The sequence below is a fragment of the Amphiprion ocellaris genome, chromosome 18 (assembly GCF_022539595.1).
Source record: "Amphiprion ocellaris isolate individual 3 ecotype Okinawa chromosome 18, ASM2253959v1, whole genome shotgun sequence".
NCBI lineage: Eukaryota > Metazoa > Chordata > Actinopteri > Pomacentridae > Amphiprion > Amphiprion ocellaris.
The window spans coordinates 6,378,068-6,399,386 of NC_072783.1; the positions used below are offsets into that span (position 1 = coordinate 6,378,068).

Sequence of the window (21,319 nt, forward strand, 5' to 3'; positions counted from 1 at the left end):
TACGAAATTACAAAAACAAGACCAAAAAAATTACACAAAATGGTGAAATACAGGACAAAGTGACAGAAGCGACACAAAAAACACCACAAATTACACAAGAAGTGACAAACATGAGACAGAACGCCATAGGACAAGATGAAACAACAGAAATGGGACACAAAACAGCAAAAAATAAGCCAAAGTGACACAAAATGACAAACGAGACACAAAACAAGACAGAAAATGAGAAAAAAAGACACAAAATGGCAAAAAACACGACAAAGTGACAAAAAAGACTAGAACAGCACAAACAAAATACCAAAGGACACAACTGTAACACAAAACAGCAGGAGGAGGCGACAAGAGACTGAGAGGAAAACCATGAAAATAAATGCAGCAGAAACAGAGAACAGAGGAGCAGATTGTTGGAGATCCATCCAGCATGGAGACACATCTTTAGATGATGGGCAGAGTAGAGAGGAAACATGGAGATAGAAGAACATCTACAGGATGGGGAGATGGTAGGAGCTTCGGGAGAAACCAACTGGAGGTTCTAGAAGACGTTTCTAGAAACTAGTTCCTCCTGGAAGACTGAGAACCTCCGCAGAGGTCTGATGCTAACTTCTCTGTGTCTCCAGCAGCTACTCCCTGCATCAAAGCCATCAGTCCTAGTGAAGGCTGGACCACCGGAGGAGCCACCGTCATCCTCATCGGAGACAACTTCTTCGACGGTCTGCAGGTGGTGTTCGGCACCATGCTGGTGTGGAGCGAGGTAACACACCGATTAATAATCAATAATCAGTTCTGTCTGCAGCTGATCGATCAGATAATCAATAATCAGTTCTGTCTGCAGCTGATCCAGATAATCAATAATCAGTTCTGTCTGCAGCTGATCACCCCTCATGCTATCCGGGTCCAGACTCCTCCTCGTCACATCCCTGGAGTCGTGGAGGTCACTCTGTCCTACAAGTCCAAGCAGTTCTGTAAAGGAGCACCGGGTCGCTTCGTCTACACAGGTAAGAACCAGACCAGCACCAGATCACTGGTCTCACACTGGACCAGTACCAGATCACTGGTCCTGAAACTGGCCTCAGACTGGACCAGTACCATCTAACTGGTCTCAGACAGGACCAGTAATCTGTCACATTATGTGACTGGTTTTAAACTGGTTCTTTGGCGTGATTTTGGACTGGTTTTAAATTTTGAACAGGTTTAGGACTGGCTATGAGCTGGTTTTACACTGGTTTAGACTGGTTATAAATTGGTTTTAGACTGGTTTTAGACTAATTATGAGCTGGTTTGTTCCTCCATAGTCATGTGGTTCCAGTGGTGGGAACCAAAGTTGTGGTCGTCGTTTCCTTCTGTTTGGCGAACTCAATCAGAGAACAGAATCCATTGATGTTGAGGTTTGTGTTCTCCTCTCGGCACATTCTCACCTCCTTCCTCCTTGTCTCTGTTCCCTCCTTGTCTCTGTATCCTTCCTCTTTGTTTCTGTGTTCTCCCTCCTTGTCTCTTTTTCCTCTTTCCTTGTCTCTGTTTCCTCTTTCCTTGTCTCTGTTTCCTTGTCTCTGTTTCCTCCCTCCTTAACTCTTTTTCCTCTCTCCTTGTCTCTGTTTCCTTGTCTCTGCTTCCTCCCTCCTTGTCTCTTTTCCTCTCTCCTTGTCTCTGTTCCTTCCTCCTAGTCTCTGTTTCCTTGTCTGTTTCCTTCCTCCTTGTCTCTGTTTCCTTGTCTCTGTTTCCTTCCTCCTTGTCTCTGTTTCCTTGTCTCTGTTTCCTTCCTCCTTGTCTCTGTTTCCTTCCTCCTTGTCTCTGTTTCCTTGTCTCTGTTTCCTTCTTCCTTGTCTCTGTTTCCTCCTTGTGTCTGTGTATTTCCTCGTCATGTATTCGGTCGTTCTGTTCACTGTCAGAGTAATTACACACATTTAAATCCCATTAACCTGCAAACCTTTGTGTTAATGACCTCAGAGTGATGTCATCAGTCACATGACCTCCTTCATACAGCAGCTGCTTCCACAGGTCAGAGGTTCTCCTGATCTCCTAGAATGCCCACCTGTGTGAAGAGAAACAGAGGTGAAGGAAAAGTTACGTGGAGTGTAGTACACAGTACAATATACAGTACAGTACACAGTACAGTACACAGTACAGCAGACAGTACAGTACACAGTACAATATACAGTACAGTACACAGTACAGTACACAGTACAGCAGACAGTACAGTACACAGTACAATATACAGTACAGTACACAGTACAACATACAGTACAGTACACAGTGCAGTACACAGTACAATATACAGTACAGTACATAGTACAGTACACAGTACAGTACACAGTACAGTATACAGTACAGTACAGTATACAGTACAGTACACAGTGCAGTACACAGTACAGTATACAGTACAGTACATAGTACAGTACACAGTACAGTACACAGTACAGTATACAGTACAGTACAATATACAGTACAGTACATAGTACAGTACACAGTACAGTACACAGTACAGTATACAGTACAGTACAGTATACAGTACAGTACACAGTGCAGTACACAGTACAGTATACAGTACAGTACATAGTACAGTACACAGTACAGTATACAGTACAGTACACAGTACAGTATACAATACAGTACACAGTACAATATACAGTACAGTACACAGTACAACATACAGTACAGTACAAAGTACAATACACAGTACAATATACAGTATAGTACACAGTACAGTACATACATACAGAATGGTATATTCCATAAATGGAATGCTGCATTAAAGTTCTACTCACATTAATAAAATAGTAGAGTAAAAGTATTCCTGATTTCCAGAACCAGTAAAAGTAGTCCTGATTCCAGACCCAGTAAAAGTACTTCTGATTTCCAGAACCAGTAAAAGTACTTCTGATTTCCAGAACCAGTAAAAGTACTCACTCCTTGGAAGGTTTCCTCTTTTCCTGCTTCTCATCACTGAATCATGACCAACTTTATCTGGATTTTGTACAAGAATTTACAACAAAAGACTCTTTCATGTTCAAGTACAAACAGATTTCTACAAAACCATGTCAATGAATGGAAAACATGAAATATAAAACATGTGACTGCAGAAGAATTCACAGGAACAATTCCAAGTTCCTGAGGATCTCTTAGAGTCCAGTTAAATCCATCATTAAGGAATGGAAGGAAGATGGAACATGAATAAATCTGACTAGAGCAGGACATCCTCAAGACCTGAGAGGAACCCTTGATTCTACATTACTGATATTATTTTGTAGAAATGTTTTCACTTTGACATGAAGAGTCTTTACCGTAAACTGGTGTCCATGAAGCCTGATCTAATGGATCATGTATGGATTGTGTGTCATATGAAGTGTGTGCAGATAAACATGCTGATAGCGTGTTGAGGAGATGAAATGCGTGTTAATATCAGACACTCTTCAGCAGTCATGAAATCTGGATGAGCATCGATCGGAGAGTATTGATCCGTCTGAGCCTCCAGATGTTCATTTCCTCCCTCAGACCTGCTGCAGCTGTTAGAACATCTGTCCATCAGCTGTTAGAAACATCTGTCCATCAGCTGTTAGAAAACATCTGTCCATCACTTGTTAGAAAACACCTGTCCATCAGCTGATCACACAGCTGTTAGAACATCTGTCCATCAGCTGTTAGAAAACATCTGTGCATCAGCTGTTAGAAACATCTGTCCATCAGCTAATCATACAGCTGTTAGAACATCTGTGCATCAGCTGTTAGAAACATCTGTCCATCAGCTAATCATACAGCTGTTAGAACATCTGTGCATCAGCTGTTAGAAACATCTGTCCATCAGCTAATCACACAGCTGTTAGAACATCTGTCCATCAGCTGGTAGAAAACATCTGTGCATCAGCTGTTAGAAACATCTGTCCATCAGCTGATCAGCCCTCATTCTGCTCATCCACAGCCAGTCACATCCAGACGTTTAGAATCAGTTCATCAGCTCACGTACAGGAGAAACCTGTGTTCTATAATAGAACAACTGAAAATACATCATTCCAGGCATGGATCCTACAGTTCTATTAGTCTACAGTTCTATTGTCCTACAGTTCTATTAATCTACAGTTCTATTAATCTACAGTTCTATTAATCTGCAGTTCTGTTAATCTACAGTTCTATTAATCTACGCTTCTATTAATCTACGCTTCTATTAATCTATGATTCTATTATCCTACAGTTCTATTAATCTACGGTTCTATTATCTCACAGTTCTGTTAATCTATGGTTCTATTAATCTACGGTTCTATCTTTAACTCACTCCAACCCATCAGGTCTTTATTACCCGCCAGTACAAACAGACCATCAGTTAAAGAGCTCAGCAGCAGTTACCGCGGCGATGGCCTGGCAGCTTATTGATTGGATGGTTTCACTGCCTGTTGCTGATGAGATCATCACAGACAATTAACCAATCAGATTCAGACTTCACAGCCTACAAGGTGTTTCACGGTTCAGCCCACGGTTCTGATCCAATCATGGTTCAGCAGCTGCTGGTTCTGGTTTCAAACAGTCCCGTTCTCTGTGGACCCTCCTGGTTCCGGTTCTAAACAGAACTTGACTGTTTATCTACTTTTTCAGTAACTAGAACAAAGTTGTTCAAAATCAACACAAATGTCTAAAATAAGTTTTAAAGGAACTCCTGAAAATGGTTCCTGAAAGAACCTCTTTATACTTCATGGAACCTAAAGGAATGTTTTTTGACCATTCGTTGAGGCACCTTAGGGGGTTCTTTAAAGAATGACTTGTTAAAAGGCTCTTTGCAGACAAAGTGTTTCTTTTATGGCATCACTGTGAAGACCTCCTGGTTCCACCTAGAACCTTTAGACATGGAGGCGGTTCTGTAGAATGACAGAACGCTGCAGCAGATGGATTTATCAGAGACACAACTGATCATAAAGTGTGTCAGAGTCAACAACACAAGGTCAGAACATGTGGAACCAACACTCAGCGTTCCGCCTGGAGAACCTCAAGGACTCACCACTCTGTTTGGGATGTAGAGGAGCAGCAGCAGCTTGTTAAAGTAGCCCAAGCAAGACCAGATTATGATTCATTCACACACATAAACACACACACACACACACACACACACACACACACACACACACACACACACACACACACACACACACACACACACACACACACACACACTTCCTGCTCCGTTGTGTTCACTGACGCTCTGATTTATCGGCTCCCAGCACTTTAAACTGTAAATGATGCTGAAGTCTGATTGAAAGCAGCTCCACAGGAACTTCCACATTTATCCATACCTCTTCAAATATTTGTGACACTCTGGATTCTTGGGCATCTTTCTTTTTCTTTTTTAGTTTTATTTATTTATTTATTTATTTTACTATTGCTTATTAATCCCACAAGGGGAAATTCTGATTTTTTTCACATATCCTCCCAATTTGGGGGTCAGAGCACAGGGTCAGCCGCAGTACAGCGCCCCTGGAGCAGGAAGGGTTAAGGGCCTTGCTCAACGGCACAACAGTGGCCGCACTGGGATTTGAACCTCTGACCTTCTGATTAGTAGTCCAGAGACTTAACCGTTGCACCACCACTGCATTTTATTGATATTTCTGGACAGGTGTTCTACAGATTTGGGTTAGTAGGGTTAGTAGGGTTAGTAGGGTTAGTAGGGTTAGTAAGGTTATCAAGGTTAGGGTTAGTAGGGTTAGACTTAGTAGGGTTAGTAGGGTTATTAAGGTTAGGGTTAGTAGGGTTATCAAGGTTAGGGTTAGTAGGATTGGGGTTAGTAGGGTTAGTAGTGTTAAGGTTAGTAGGGTTAGTAGGGTCTGGGTTAGTATGGTTAGGGTTAGTAGGGTTAGTGGGGTTAGGGTTAGTAGGGTTAGGGTTAGTAGGGTTGGGGTTAGTAGGGTTAGTAGGAATAGAGTTAGTAGGGTTAGTAGGATTAGGGTTAGGAGGGTTTGTAGGGTTAAGGTTAGTAGGGTTAGTAGGGTCTGGGTTAGTAGGGTTAGGGTTAGTAGGGTTGGGGTTAGTAGGGTTAGTAGGGTTAGGTTGAGTAGGGTTAGTAGGGCTAGAGTCTGTAGGGTTAAGGTTAGTAGGGTTAATAGGGTTTGGGTTAGTATGGTTAGTAAGGTTAGTAGGGTTAAGGTTAGTAGGGTTAGGTTGAGTAGGGTTAGTAGGGCTAGAGTCCGTAGGGTTAAGGTTAGTAGGGTTAATAAGGTTTGGGTTAGTATGGTTAGTAGGGTTAGGTTGAGTAGGGTTAGTACGGTTAGTTAGGTTACTACGTTAAATGTTAGAGTTTGGAGTGTTAGTAGGATAAAGGTTAGTAGGGTTTGTGTTTGTGGATCATTTCTTGCAGTTTTAGGTCATATGACTGATGTATCCAGACAGGTGTTCTTACAGATGTGATCTAGATGGAGGAGCCTTCATCTGTAGGTTCTTTTACACAAACAGTAGTTCCTGTAATGCAGCTGTAGTTCTATGTAGAAAACAGATCCATGGAGGTATGTTCTATTAGAACATCTGGATAACTTTATATCATTGATGCTGATGGTAGTGAGGAGAACATGTTATCTGAGTTCAACCAATCAGCTGCTCAGATTTTCGTCCTCTGAGAGCAGGCCTGCCAGAGGTTCTCCAGAGATGTTCTAGTGATGAGAACCAGTAGAACCAGCTGAGTTAAAGTGTTCTCTAGTGTTGGAGTTGATCAATGAGGCCTCCTACGTTGATCTTCTGCAGCGCTGAACGAGCCCACCATTGACTACGGCTTCCAGAGGTTACAGAAGGTCATCCCCCGTCACCCCGGAGACCCCGAGAGGCTGCCAAAGGTACGACTCCCACTCTGTCCAAACACACAACGCTGATTACTGTTTCCATCAGGCCGGTTCTGGTCGGCTGCTCAGAGTCCGATAACATCTACTGACGCTGCTGTTTGTGTGTTCTACATTCAAACACACAGTGTTCTCTAACAAACACTTCATCCGCACAAATACAAGCTTCTGACGTCTGCTAGAACAAATCTGACAGATCCTCAGAGGGTCCGACTCACACACTTTCTCTGTTAATATTCTGGTTTTCGACATTTTTCTGTGGTTTTGTCCCTTTGTGTGCTGATATTCAGGTTCTGTTTGTTCTAATGTGATGATGTTTGGAGTAGTGGGTTCATGTTCATCAGAATCAATCGCTACAGGACACTTTCACATCTTCACAACATTTATCTGGTGGAACTGAAGGATGATGAAAAATGTCCAGGAGTCCAGAATTTTTTAAACCAAATGTGAACTCTTCCTGCTGTCAGGTTGGCACGTTTCTCCTCCTTATCTCTGGAAAATCATGTTTTTGCTCCAACAAAACCCAGAATAAATGAAGGCAGCAGTTCAGAAAAGTTCTAATCAATTCTGTTCAACCAACAGACTGGACTGAGTTACACTCGGAGAAATTTTAAATACCTTGGATTTCTAAGTTGAATAATCATAAACAATAATTTACCCAACAGGTTGATGAAAATGAATTCTCATCTTTAGTAATGATAATAATCAGCTGCAGTTTAAAGATACGATTAGCAGAACAATTAAAGTCCTGAACTCACAATGAAGGAAAATCTAGTCATCAAGGATTATTTATTTATTAAATCACCTCAACTTGAATTAATTTATAAATCAGCAGGAGTCAGGGATGAAAAACAGGACAGGAGTCAAAACAGATCATGAGTCAAAACGGGACAGGAGTCAAAATGAGACATGAGTCAGAACAGTACATGAGTCAAAACAGGAGAGGAGTCAAAACAGGACAGGAGTCAAGACAGGACAGGAGTCAAAACAGGACAGGACTCAGAAACAGGATAGGAGTCAATACAGAACAGGAGTCAAAACGGGAAAGGAGTCAGAAACAGGACAGGAGTCAAAACAGGACAGGAGTCAAAATAGGACGGGAGTCAGAAACAGGACAGGAGTCAGAAACAGAAGAGGAGTCAGAAACAGGATATGAGTCAATACAGGACAAGAGTCAGAAACAGGAGTAAAAAAACAGGAGTCAGAAACAGGATAAGAGTCAATACGGGACAGGAGTCAGAAACAGGACAGGAGTCAAAACAGGACAGGAGTCAAAATAGGACAGGAGTCAGAAACAGGACAGGAGTCAGAAACAGAACCAGATCCGAACATCAGAACCAGAACAGAGCTAACGTTCTAATAAACTTCTCCAGTGACATGCTGTTATCTCCATAATGAAACCAGTTGAGAACATCAGAACCAGAGCTAACATTCTAATGAAGTTCTCCAGTGACATGCTGTTAGCTCCATAATGAAACCATGTCTTCAATAATTCATCTGTAATGGTTTGATTCAATTACCCACCATGCCTTGTGCTCTCTAATAAGTGGAAATAATCCCAATGTTTCAGACGTCTACAACAGCTCTAATGTTCTGCAGGGTTCCCAGAGAACTTGAACCAGGAGATAAACCTCATTACTGTTGAGAATACAGACATAAAATACAAACGTATTATTTTAATTCATCAATCAGCAGTGTGACGACAAAAAGACGCAAAAACAAGCAAAAACACACAAAAACACACGAATCGGTTGTCCACATTAAAGCTGTCTCTATGTAAATGAACTGACCCAACATTCATCATAGTTAACACACACATACACGGACAGACAGACAGACACACACACACACACACACACACACACAGAGAGAGAGAGAGAGAGAGAGAGAGTAACAGGAAAGAGCATTAAATTCTACAAACACACACGTAGCAGACATGATTGAATAAAAGGTAAACTGGTTTGTGTGTGTGTGTGTGTGTGTGTGTGTGTGTGTGTGTGTGTGTGTGTGTGTGTGTGTGTGTGTGTGTGTATAGCCTATTGGCAAACAGGGAGGTTGAAACAGTCAAATCAGGTAATCAGCGAGTGCAGCCATGTGGCAAGAAAGGAGATTGGCGCGCGCGCACACACACACACACACACACACTCTCTCACACACACACACACACACACACACACACACACACACACACACACACACACACACACACACACACACACACACACACACACACAACGATTATCAGTGTGTGTTTTATCTGATTTATAAAGAAAAACTCGTCTGTTGTCCTCTATAAAGTTAATGTGTGTTTGGTTCAGAGCTCATGTCAAGTCAGACTGTAGATTGTCAGAGTTCCAGTCCTCATGTCAGACCATTCTACACGACAGAGTTACAATATGATAGGTACAGTCAGACCATTCTACACTACAGAGTTACAATATGATAGGTACAGTCAGACCATTCTACACTACAGTTACAATATGATAGGTACAGTCAGACCATTCTACTCTACAGTTAAAATATGAGAGGTACAGTCAGACCATTCTACACTACAGAGTTAAAATATGATAGGTACAGTCAGACCATTCTACTCTACAGTTAAAATATGAGCGGTACAGTCAGACCATTCTACACTACAGAGCTGATAACTGAAGGTTCTGCTTCTGGAACCTCTGGAACCAGCAGTAAAGCTGCAGTCTGAGAGGGAAGGGTTCTGTCAGGATGATCTGGAACAATCAGGTCTTTAAGGTACGATGGAGCTGCTCATTCAGAGATTAGATGTTAGAAGAAGAATTTTAGATTCTATCCTGGATTTTACAGGGACCCATGATGATAACCTAACAGGAGAACTCTGATCTCTGCTCCTGGTTCTTGTCAGAACTCTGACTGCAGTATTTAGGATCAGCTGAAGGTTTTTAAGAGAATTACTGGGACATTCTACACTACAGACTGATAGCAAGGTACAGTCAGACCATTCTACACTACAGAATGATAACGAGGTACAGTCAGACCATTCTACACCACAGAACTATAGAATGATAGTGAGGTACAGTCAGACCATTCTACACCACAGAACTACAGAATAATAGTGAGGTACAGTCAGACCATTCTACAATACAGAACTACAGAATGACTACAGAATGATAGCAAAGTACAGTCAGACCATTCTACACTATGGATCTACAGAATGATAGTGAGGTACAGTCACCATTGTACACTACAGAACTATAGAATGACAGTGAGGTACAGTCAGACAATTTTACGCTACAGAACTACAGAATGATAGCAAGATACAGTCAGACCATTCTACACTACAGAACTACAGAATGATAACGAGGTACAGTCAGACCATTCTACACCACAGAACTATAGAATGATAGTGAGGTACAGTCAGACCATTCTACACTACAGAACTACAGAATAATAGTGAGGTACAGTCAGACCATTCTACACTATGGAACTACAGAATGATAGCGAGGTACAGTCAGACCATTCTACACTACAGAACTACAGAATGATAGCGAGGTACAGTCAGACCATTCTACACTACAGAACTACAGAATGATAGCGAGGTACAGTTAGACCATTCTACACTACAGACTACAGAATGATAGTGAGGTGCAGTCAGACCATTCTACACTACAGAACTACAGTATGGTAGTGAGGTACAGTCAGTGAGTCAGACTGTTTAGATGAAAGCAGCAGTGATTTTTTGGTTTCTGTTTCAGTCTGTCTCTGTGTGTTTTCAGTTCCAGTGTCTGATTCCTTTATTCTCTGATTTATTTCCTGTTTCATGTCCTGGTAATTATTCGTCATGTGTCGTCCATTAAGCTCCATCTCCTGCTGCTGAAACACACAATCTGAGGATCTGTATGAGTGTGTGTGTGTGTGTGTGTGTGTGTGTGTGTGTGTGTGTGTGTGTGTGTGTGTGTGTGTGTGTGTGTGTGGGCTGAGAGGAATAATTGGTTTCCTCCTCGGCGATGACATCCCAACCTCCGGCTCTATCATTGTGGTAACCCCACTGATGTGTGTGTGGGAGAGGTGCTTGTCATCCTGCTGCGTAACAATGAAACACTTGTAATAATCAGGCTTTCATTTGTCCCCATAAACACTCAGTGTGTGTGTGTGTGTGTGTGTGTGTGTGTGTGTGTGTGTGTGTGTGTGTGTGTGTGTGTGTGAATAAATCTCTTCTCGCTGCGACACACTCGAGCGTCACTCTGTATAAACGAGCAGATTAAAGACGATCGCAGGCTGAAAGCTACTTGACTGAAATGACTTCACCTCTCAGACACACACACGCACACACACACACACACGCACACACACACCCACACACACACACACACACACACTCTGGTTGGTGTGTTTTAAGCCGACAGTCACAGCGAGTTAAAGCGGTTGTAAATCACAGCTCATAACGTTTATTTGTGAACCAGGAAATTATGTTTGTTTCTCAGTGAAAGAATGAAGCTGCAGGAGGAGAAGAAATAAAGCAGATGGAAAAATAAAAACCACAGAAAGAAAGGCAGAAAGACCGATTAGATTAGCCTCAATTCCTCCAAAATTACTTCTGACAAACCAAACAAAGATATACAAGTAAAATATGAGAAAATTGTTAATAAATGATCTAAAAAAAATGTAGAAAAATTAATAAAATATCATCCAAAACGCACGTATGATAACTAAATGTTCTCTTAGAAAAAAAGCACCTTTAAATTGCTTTGTGTTAAATTCCAAATATTTTTTATTTTAACTATCAGATACATGGAGCCTATATTTTAAAAATAATATTCTTATTTCTTGTATTGAAGGTTTTCTTAAACATAATATCTAAATATGCAAATGAAGCGTTCTGCATCTGAATATCTGTCATTTCCACATTTCTTCACTCTGTTTAGGTTTATCCAAAGATTCTGGATTTCTGTGTTTGTTCCATAAAACACTCCAGAAAAGCAAAAAATAAACCAATAAAATATCAGATAAAAAGATTAGAAGATATTAATAAAAGTCCTGAACAGAAAATACATGTAGGAGAGAAAAGAAGGAAATAAAAGATGGAGGAAAATAGAAAAGAAAGAAAAAAGGCAGAAAAAGAAGAGAAAGATAAAAACATAGAGGAGAAGAAAAGAAACGTTCACTGGCATTGACTGAAATGAAAGTTAAAAAATGAAGATGGAAAATTGAAGAAAAAGAAAAAGAAAGATGAATGGATGAATGGAAGATGGATGAAGAAGGGATGGCTGGATGGATGGATTGATGGATGGATGGATGGATGAAGGATGGATGATGTAGAAGGAAATGGGGGGCGGGGTTAATTGAAAAGCTCCTACAGAAGTTTGTAATGAAAAGCAGCAGATTAACTGAGAGTGTTTAATTAAGATAAAGACTAAATGAAGTATTGTTCTGCTGCTGACTGATTACACTCACACACACACACACACACACACACACACACACACACACACACACACACACAGTAACTGTGTGTGTGTGTGTGTGTGTGTGTGTGTGTGTGTGTGTGTGTGTGTGTTACAGAGCTTCAGTTAATCAGACATTTCATTTCTAGTAGATCTTCAGTTTCTCCATCTCCAGACCCAAACAGAAGAGTTAGAGTTAGATTCTTCTAGTTCTTCAAGTTCTTCAAGTTGTTCTGGTTCTTCGGGTTCTTCTGGTCAGAAGCTGGAACTTTTCATCTTTCAGGCCGTAAAACCATAAATGTGACGTTCAGACATGAGAAGCTGCAACTTCTGTTTGCAGTAGAAGAAACGGAACATTTCAGGCTGTTGGCTGAGTTCTGATATCAGCCAGAACATCTGAATGAAGCAGCTTCCACTGTGAGGAACATCTGAGAACATCACACCCATGAAGCTTCTGGAATCTGGTGGACAAGTCTAAGAAGTTTACCAGCAACATGGAGACGTTAGAACAAAATGTCCTCATAATCAACTGCTCTCAGTTCTTCAGGTTCCTCCACACGGTGATGAAAGTACCTCTTCCCATCTCTTCTTCTGTGGTGGTTCTGGAGGACCATTTGCTATCTGGGTGACAAATCTAACAACCCACAGATCGAAACCACCTCCTAAATGTAGACAGACTCCTCTATCTGGTTCCACCTGGTTCCACCTGGTTCCAGGTGACCTGAGAACATCTGGTTGGTTTAGCTTCAACAGTTGGTGTTCTGATCCCATCTGTTCTGTTTCAGGAGGTTCTGCTGAAGCGAGCAGCTGACCTGGTGGAGGCGCTCTATGGGATGCCCCACAACAACCAGGTAAGCTGTCAGTGGTTCCTCATGTAGAGATGAGAACCTGGGAGACTGAAGGTCCTGCAGGTCACTGGTTCTTCAGTAACAGACAGAAACAAGTGGAACCAAAGAAAAACTAAACCCAAGAACAGACCAGTAGTGGTGTTCAGAGCTTCAAAACATTGATTGGTATAAACTAGACTTCACAAAGGACCCAGTTCTAGCTTCAAAGATCTCCAGCATGTTAGAAGAACTCCTCGGTGTCTTGGTCTTTACTCCTCAATTTGCCTCATTCAAAAATAGGAAATGGGCTAGCAGGCTAACCAATTAGGAGGCTAACATGTTAGCAGGCTAACAAACTAGGAGGCTAACATGTTAGCAGGCTGACTAGCTAACAGTCTAACATGTTAGTGTGTGTAGTGTCCTCATTTATTACCCAGCATGCACCACTCTTTCTGTGAACTAAAGCTCCTTATTCTGTAAAACTGAACCGTGCCCACGGGGACCACCAGGGGGCGGAGTCTGAACACTGTGAACAAACAGAGACAATAAAGTTTCATTCAATCGGCAAAAGCAGGAAGTTGAAAAACGATTAAATAAAATTTAACTCTCACAAAATCTACAGAAAAAACTACAGAAACTGAAAGAGCAGCAGAATGAAGCTCCTCTTCATCTTCCTCCTCCTCTTCCTCCTCCTCCTCATCTTTATCATCTTCATTTTCCTCCTCCTCCTCCTCCTCCTCTTCATCATCTTCCTCCTCCTCTTCCTCCAGGTTTATGAGCCTCCGTCTCCTGAAACAGTGAAACACTGATGGAGCTCTTTATATTCCCTCCAACCAACTCTCTCCGACACGCTGCTCAACCACGACTTAATCACACACACACACAGTAACACACACACAATAACACACACACACACTGTAACACACACACACTCTAACACACACACACTCCTGCAGGTCTATTGAAATGAGAGCATAACCTTGAGCAGCAGAGAGGTTGTAAATGAATGTAAATCCAACTGTAGTCACAATAATCATCACAGTGTGTGTGTGTGTGTGTGTGTGTGTGTGTGTTTCACATGTTCTGTCATGTATGTACAAACTAACATTGAACAAAGTGAACATGTGTGTTTTTAACATTTAAATAAAGTGATGAGGTCAGAGCACCACCTGCAGATCAATCAGATCAATCAGATCAATATCAGATCAATCAGAAGGCCTGAGTGAGCATCGCTGCGATCAATAACATCAGCAAACAAGTTCACAGCAAAGGAGTCAAGATGAACTGAGACATAAAATAAACAGGATCAATATGAGATCAATAAGCATCAATAAAGACCAATAATGATCAATAATGCTCAATAGACATCGATAAAGATCAATAATCTCACTCAGTAATCTTAAATCAATCTAAGTTGTGAATCCAACCAAGGACAACTTTTTTAAAGATATCAATTGCTCAAAATAATAAAAAGTAGTCAAACATTTATTATAAAGAAAACATGGAACACTGAAATAATAAAATACTGGATTAACACCGGATCAGACAGACGAATAGAACAAAATAGAATCCAGGTTAATCCAGGTTTGAATTTAGGTTAATCCAGATTAATCCAGGTTAATCCAGATTTGAATCTAGGTTTGAAGCCAGGTTAATCCAGATTTGAACCTAGATTTGAATCCAAGTTAATCCAGGTTTGTCTGTTGTCTCTGCAGGAGATCATCCTGAAGCGAGCAGCGGACATTGCTGAGGCGCTCTACAGTGTTCCCAGGAACCACAACCAGATCCCGTCGCTAGGCAACACCGCCTCCCACGGCATGATGGGAGTCAACTCTTTCAGCGGACAGCTGGCCGTCAACGTCTCCGAGACAACGCAAGGTACTGCGGTATCAGAAGTACTACAGGAATGGTAGTAGTAGTACTACTGTAGTACCCCTGTAGCACTAAGAGGTACTGAGGTAGTACTACTGTAGTATTCCTATTGCACTGTGAACTACTGAGGTAGTACTACTGTAGTAACCCTTAGCATGGTGAGGTACTGCGGTAGTACTGATGTAGTATCTTGTAGCAGTGGCAGATGGGTACTGCAGTAGTACTAATAGTACCTGCTCTCTCCCAGTTGGTTACAGCCGGAACACCAGCAGCGTGTCGCCGCGGGGATATGTACCTAGCTCCACCCCCCAACAGAGTAACTATGGCAACACCGTCAGCAACAGCATGAACGGATACGGCAACGCTGGCATGACCAACCTGGGAGTAGCAACGTCCCCGGGGTTCCTCAACGGCTCCACGGCCAACTCCCCCTACGGTAGTAAGTATCAAGGTAAATACTCCCAGTACTACCCTACTAATACTAGTGCTATTACTTCCACCAATACCCCAATGCTACCGGTACTACTGATACTAGCAACACTACTACCAATACTAATGCAAATACATCCACCAGTAACACCAATACTACCACCATTACTACTGATACTAGCAACACTACTAGCACTATTACCAAAACTAATGCTAATGCTTCCACCAATAACACTAGTACTACTACCATTAGTACTGATACTAGCAACACTACTAACACTACTACCAGTACTGCTACCAGTACTGTCAATATTACCATCCATACTTCTAATGCTACTAGTACAAATACTGCTATGAATGCTGTTATTTATTTGTAGCAGTATTGGTAGTATATGTACTGCTACCATTACTACTAATACCATCAATCCTACTATCTCTACAACTAACACTACCAATACTACTATTAAAACTACAAATAGTATCAGTACTACCACTACAGCTGATACTACCAACACTACTAACGCTGTTACCAGTACTAGTAATACTACCACCAATCCTAGTACTACAGTAACTGTTAGAAGTGATACTCCCAGTACTGCAGTAGCTGTTAGAAGTGGTTGTCCCAGTCCTCCCAGTGCTCCCAGTGTGTGACCAGTGTCTGTGTGTATTCCAGTTGTCCCGTCCAGTCCCACCATGGCCGTGTCCAACTGTAACTCCTCCCACGGCGTCTTTTCCTTCTCAGCCGCCGTCAAACAGAAGAGCGCCTTCGCTCCCGTCGTCCGGCCGCCGGCGTCTCCTCCTCCTCCGACCTGCTCCAACACCAGCAACGGACTGCAAGGTACTATCTCCTCACTGTTCCTCATCACTGCTCCTCATCACTGCTCCTCATCACTGCTCCTCATCTCTGCTCCTCATCACTGCTCCTCACCTCTGCTCCTCATCTCTGCTCCTCATCACTGCTCCTCATCTCTGCTCCTCACTTCTGCTCCTCATCACTGCTCCTCATCACTGCTCCTCATCACTGCTCCTCATCTCTGCTCCTCATCTCTGCTCCTCATCACTGCTCCTCATCTCTGCTCCTCACCTCTGCTCCTCATCACTGCTCCTCATCTCTGCTCCTCACCTCTGCTCCTCATCACTGCTCCTCATCTCTGCTCCTCATCACTGCTCCTCATCTCTGCTCCTCATCACTGCTCCTCATCACTGCTCCTCATCTCTTTACTCTTCATCACTGCTCCTCATCACTGCTCCTCATCTCTTTACTCTTCATCACTGCTCCTCATCACTGCTCCTCATCTCTTTACTCTTCATCTCTGCTCCTCACATCTGCTCCTCATCACTGCTCCTCATCTCTGCTCCTCATCACTGCTCCTCATCACTGTTCCTCATCACTGCTCCTCATCACTGCTCCTCATCTCTTTACTCTTCATCACTGCTCCTCATCTCTGCTCCTCATCATTGCTCCTCATCTCTTTACTCTTCATCACTGCTCTTCATCACTGCTCTGCATCACTGCTCCTCATCTCTTTACTCTTCATCACTGCTCTTCATCACTGCTCTGCATCACTGCTCCTCATCTCCGCTCCCTTTAACTTGTTTCCTCTTCATCCTTTGGTTTTCTGCTTCTTCTTTCATCTAAAGTTCTACAGCTCTGAAGAACCAGAACCTGAAGGAGAGAGAACTCAGCTAGAACGATGGAACCAGAGGAACATTTCTTTGATGATTTATTTTACAGAACCATAGAACCTGAACCATTATGTCCACCATGCTTCCTCAGATGTGTCCTCAGATGTCTCCTCAGATGTGTCCTCAGATGTCTCCTCAGATGTTTCCTCATCCTGGAGATGTTCCACAGCTTCTATGGTTGTAGTTACAACCGCGTTCCTGCTGAAGACCAGGATCTGGTTTAAATGAGATTCTGATGAAACATCCTGATAGAACCAGAAGTGTAATTCAGAGTAGAACATCAGAAGGTTCTTCTGATAGATGGACTGAGTTTGTTGTGTTTAGTTTGTGTTTTCTATGATTGTTCTCCCAGTAAATAAAATCCAGTAAATGTTCTGTCTGCAAAACAATGTTTATGATCATATGATCAGCACTAAATTCATGTTAGTAATGTTTAAACAGCTGCTGGTTCTAGCTGGAACATGAAGAGAACAGGAGAACCTTTAAAGGGTTAAATATGTTGGATTTATTATTAACCGATCAAACATCAACACAAGTTTTTATTGTGTGACTCCTGCAGCTTCACTTTCATCAGTTCTGCTGTAAACAACAACAACACACACACACAAACAGACACAGTAACACACACACACAGTAACACACACACAGTAACACACACACAGTAACACACACACAGACACAGTAACACACACACACAGTAACACACACACACACACACACACACAAACACACAGACACAGTAACACACACACACAGTAACACACACACAGTAACACACACACACACACACACACACACACACACACACAAACACACAGACACAGTAACACACACACACAGTAACACACACACAGTAACACACACAGTAACACACACACACACACAGAAACACACACAGACACAGTAACACACACACTGGTGCGGGTGGTAACCTGAGTCCTGTTAGTGCTGCATGCAGACTGACAGGACAATCCATGTTTTATTCACTACAACCCACAGATACATCGTCTGAACACACATTATACACACTCACACACTTACACGCACACAAACACACACAGTAACACACACACACACACACATTAGACACACTTCTGGCAGGCGGTGTGTGTGATGTCAATGTTTCTGACAGAGAGGTTTGTTGAGTGTTAAATATTCATGTTGCTCTCCGCCTTCGCCGAGGCAGAAAGGCCACAGAGTGTGTTTGTGTGTGCGTGTGCGTGTGCGTGTGCGTGTGTGTGTGTGTGTGTGTGTGTGTGTGTGTGTGTTGGTTCCACACCATCACCAGCCATCAGTGAATCCAGTTATTAATAGTTCCAGCAGTAAAAGATGTTTTCTTTCAGAACAAACATCTAAAGCTCCGACCTGACCTAAAGTCATTAAAGGTTCTGGAGGTTCTGGAGGTTCTCTCTCTGTGTGTGTGTGTTTGTGTGTGTGTGTGTGTGTGTGTGTGTGTGTTTAGTTTGTTCTACGTTCAGGTAAATCTCATCGATTTTCTGGTTCTTAAATCAAATCAAGTTTATTTACCTTCATTTTTTCTCTGACAAAATATTAAATGAAAAATTCGAACATGGGCTGTACAGTGGCTGGGTTCTGGTTCTCGTTCTGGTGGTTCTGCTTCTGGATCTGGTTCTGATGGTTCTGCTTCTGGACTGACTGTAATTAAAATTATTTGGTTTTTGTCACAGTTTAGTTTGAACTGTTTGCAGGATGTCGGAAATAATAATTAAATAAAGATTTGTAAATAAAACTACGTTTAAATGTTCCTCAGAAATGTGAAGCATGTTCTCCTGGACGTGGAACCCAGCTGATGATGTGTGTTGGTTCTCTAACGTTTCCTTTGTGTCTCTGCAGCCATGTCCGGCCTGGTCGTCCCTCCCATGTAGAACACCTCACCTGTCTCCTCCCCTCAGCCACAAGCACCAATCACCTCAAAGAGGAGGGGCCTGGGCCCTCGGGAGGCGGGGCCTCAGGCAGCAGCTGACCAGCTAGGACAGAGTGGGCGGAGCCTTTGATCTCTACAGATGAACTCTTTGTACAGCAGTCTGCTGCTTCAGCTCTGTGATGATGCTCTGTTATGTTCTGTGTGGGGGCGGGGCCTGCTAATGTAATAACTCTGATGTCACACCTGCCAAGTGACATCACTCGATCTGCTTGTGATGTCATCTTAAAGACGCTAAAGGCCTCAAATTACACTTTTAATCCCCGTTTTTTCACACCAGAGGAGGAACATGGGTTCCTCAGAGAACACCACTGAAGAACAACCTTTAGCAAAGAACCTTTTAGAGAGACGTTCTGTCAGAAACCACTTTTACATGTTCTTTAAAAGAACCCCAAAGGTGCCTCAAAGAACCATCAAAGGTGGTTTCTTCAGACATCCTAGATGGTGCTCTAAGAAGCTAAAACAGGTTCCTTAAGGAACCACTTCCCAGATAGTTCTATGTGAAACCACCTGGTTCTAGGGGTTCTTCAGAGGGAGATGTTCTAGTTGGAACCAGCGGTTCCAGGGTTAGAGGGTTAGAGGAATCTTTTTCACCTGAACAAAGAACCTTTTAGCCAAAGGTTCTTCATGAAACCAGTCTTCAAACAGTTCAAAGGTTCCTCAAAGAACCTTAAAAATGGTTCCTTTAAGCACCATAAATGGTGCTCTGAAGAGCAGTAGAAAAAGCCGGTTGTTTGAGGAACCTTAAAATGCTTCTCTGCTTAAAGCAGGACAGGTGTGACGGTGGTTCCTGATTGGCTCCTCCCACTGAGAACCCCTCAGATCCACCAGGATTAAAGGTTCTGCTCAATCCTGGCCTTCGATGGTTCTAAACCTAACCTCTGAGAGCACAGTGAGAAAAAACACTGAATAAAAATTACCTTTTAAAAGCCCCACCCCTCCTCCAATTAGCCTCACCCTCTTATATTAAGCCCCGCCCCCATCTGTCTGTTTTTTAATGCTTGAACTGTAAAAACGAATCCTGCATCCTGATACGCTACTGTGACTGTCCGTCTTCTTGTTGTGTTTTTACCTGAGCCCCGCCCGCAGCACTCTCGCCCCGCCCGCAGCACTCTCGCCCCGCCCCCCGTGTTTTCTCTGTGGGTTTTGTGGTTTTTTGCCGAAGTTGTAGCTGGCTGAATATTTATACTGTGTCTCTGTGGTCGATCACGCCCCGTCACCCAGGAACCTCCTTTTGTACCATACGAACTGAACAGTGTGTTTCTATCTGCTGGTTTTGTACACATGGATGTCGTGTCTTCATGGGTCTGTGGTGGTGCCACACTCACATCAACCATCGTTTTGTATTTTAAAAAAAGAGCTGAATGTCTTCACACATTTCTAGCGCTGTCAATCAAAGCTGACGTCCAATCAGCTCCACTGGTTTGGTTTCTGTTGTTTTGAATGTAAAATGTTTGGTTGTTCTGAAGTGATTTCTTCACACTGAATAAAGTCAGCAGGTCGCTCTGACGGACTCCTTCTTTAAAATACACAAACAAACACTGCACTCTGACAAATAATGTCTGGATCCAACAAAACACTCAGCAGCCTGAAATAAAACGACGTTCAACCAACAGCCTACACTAGCTACAGGAACTGTTCCTTTATTTACCACCAACACATCCAGCTTTTAGGATTCCCTGTTTTCTTTTCTGTCTGCTTTAGTCACATGATCCATACAGGAGTTAGTACTGATTCATTACCATTGTTTCTGATTACTGTAGCCATGCATCTCTTCATGTTCTCCACCAGCTTCTGACATTGTTCTGCTGCCACAGCAGCTCATTCCTGTGCACTAATTCTAACTAATCTGCTTTGTTTTTGGGCTTATGGTTCTCCATTTTATGTTTGATGATTTTCCACAGGTTTTCAGTTGGATTTAGATGTGGTGATTGGGCAGGTCAAGGCATGGTTCCAATGTTCTGGTTCTCCATCCAGGCTTTAACTGACCTTGCCGTGTGGTAAGGGACATTGTCTTGTTGGAAAATCCAGTCACTGGAAGCAGGAAAGAGTTTTCCAGCTGATGGAAGAAGACTGTTTTCCAGAGTAGTCCCAAACATGACCTGGTTCATTGACATTGTTCCACCCAGACTGAAGCAACCCCAGATGGTCACTGATCCACCCCCATGTTTTACTGTAGGGGCAGACAGTCTGGTTTGTAGGCTTCTCCAGGCTTCCTCCTAACCAGGAAGTTGGCTGGAGTGGGCATCAACTGAAAACTGGATTCATCCCTGAAGAGAACCTTAGTCCAATCATCAACAGTCCAATCCTTGAGATCCCAGCAAAGAGTAACCAGGCTTTCCT

General features: G+C 42.6%; 1 protein-coding gene across 6 annotated transcripts in view; it reads left to right on the forward strand.

Moving 5' to 3' along the window:
* ebf3a (EBF transcription factor 3a) overlaps positions 1-20,485 on the forward strand; it is a 45,159-nt gene extending 24,674 nt beyond the window's left edge. Inside the window, exons 9-16 of one of the 6 annotated variants that reach the window (XM_055004162.1) lie at positions 621-751; positions 869-995; positions 6,712-6,800; positions 13,006-13,071; positions 14,763-14,925; positions 15,167-15,358; positions 16,091-16,186; positions 18,889-20,485. In XM_055004162.1, coding sequence (XP_054860137.1) covers positions 621-751; positions 869-995; positions 6,712-6,800; positions 13,006-13,071; positions 14,763-14,925; positions 15,167-15,358; positions 16,091-16,186; positions 18,889-18,920 — 896 coding nt within the window. In that variant the 3' untranslated portion in view covers positions 18,921-20,485. Of the gene's footprint in view, positions 1-617; positions 752-868; positions 996-6,711; positions 6,801-13,005; positions 13,072-14,762; positions 14,926-15,166; positions 15,371-16,021; positions 16,187-18,888 lie in introns of all 6 variants that reach the window. The other 5 variants (XM_055004161.1, XM_023265246.3, XM_023265245.3 and 2 more) reach the window with 5 other exon arrangements.
* Positions 20,486-21,319: the final 834 nt, after the last annotated feature.